Consider the following 1,132-nt stretch of genomic DNA (forward strand, 5'->3'; position numbering starts at 1 on the left):
AATTTTCTCTCTCTAAATTCTAATTCTCTTAGAATTTTCTAGGGTCAGGCCACTTCGCTGGCGGGAAACTTTCATCGGAGAGAAGTACCAGGGAACTGGTGAAGAAGTACCGGTGCGAATATCGTTGGATGGATGATGACACTTGGAGATGGACTGAAGCTGCTGCAGGTATCCTGTAGACTACTGCTTCCAGAAATACTGCTGCCTCTACTGAATCAGTTGCCATCTTGAGAGACGTCCAACGTTGATATCACCCAGCGAAGGTTCCGGCAGAGTGATTGGAGCTTCTCCAATCAGAAAATGTCCTGGGGTGAGGCAAGACACGTCGTCAGTGTCTTCCGAGAGAGCCTGAAGAGGGCTGTAGTTGAGCACCGCCTCGATCTGGATAAGCAGCGTAGAGAGCTCCTCGAAGGTCAGTGAAGTGTCCCGAACAGTGCGAGAGAGATGAAACTTCACCGACTTCACCGCTGCGTCCCATTTCCCTCCAAAATGCGGTGCTCCCGATGGATTGAACGACCACCGTCTTCCATCCTTGAGACACACTGCAGAGAGATGCTGGAACTCCTTCGATCCAGCAGAAAACAGCTCCAGCTCCAGCTCCTTGTCAGCACCGATGAAATTTGTGCCGCAGTCACTAAAGAGGTTTCCGCAGTGCCCCCGATGACTCACGAACCTCCTACAGGCATTGATAAACCCATCAGCAGAATAATCCGTGACAGCTTCCAAGTGGGGAGCGGACGTGGCCATACACACGAAGATCACCAACCAACCCTTTTGGGTCTTATGACCACGCCCCTTCCACGTCTTGATCGACACTGGTCCGGCGTAATCCACACCAGTGTTAGAGAAAGCACGAGCCGAAGAAAGACGTGCTACTGGAAGCTGCCCCATTAGTTGCTGAGCACGCATCCCACGATGACGCGCGCACTCCACACACTTGAGAATAAAGAACCTCACTGGTACACGACCTCCAATAATCCAGTAAGACCTTCTAAGATGTGCCAACGTGAGTTGTGTCCTACCATGCAACGTTCACTGATGAGCATCCCTAATGAGAAGTTCCGCCAACACGGAATCCTTAGGGATGATCACTTGATGCGTACTCTCTGGGTCTAAGGTGGAAAACTTGAGG

At 51.1% G+C, this 1,132-nt stretch overlaps 1 protein-coding gene across 1 annotated transcript; it reads right to left on the reverse strand.

Annotated features, from left to right (window-relative positions):
- Nucleotides 1-207: 207 nt before the first annotated feature.
- On the reverse strand, nt 208-891 carry LOC107045672. Its single transcript, XM_015268004.1, has one exon. The coding sequence runs from the start codon at nt 889-891 to the stop codon at nt 208-210; it is 684 nt and encodes a 227-aa protein (XP_015123490.1).
- Between the last annotated feature and the right edge of the window lie 241 nt (nt 892-1,132).

The sequence above is a fragment of the Diachasma alloeum genome, unplaced genomic scaffold (genome assembly GCF_001412515.2).
Source record: "Diachasma alloeum isolate Michigan unplaced genomic scaffold, Dall2.0 Dall_scaffold_01048, whole genome shotgun sequence".
In the NCBI taxonomy this organism is placed as follows: domain Eukaryota; kingdom Metazoa; phylum Arthropoda; class Insecta; order Hymenoptera; family Braconidae; genus Diachasma; species Diachasma alloeum.

Bases quoted from the DNA above. Each gene is read 5' to 3' on its own strand.
- LOC107045672 (XM_015268004.1), bottom strand. From the start codon at position 891: ATGGGGCAGCTTCCAGTAGCACGTCTTTCTTCGGCTCGTGCTTTCTCT.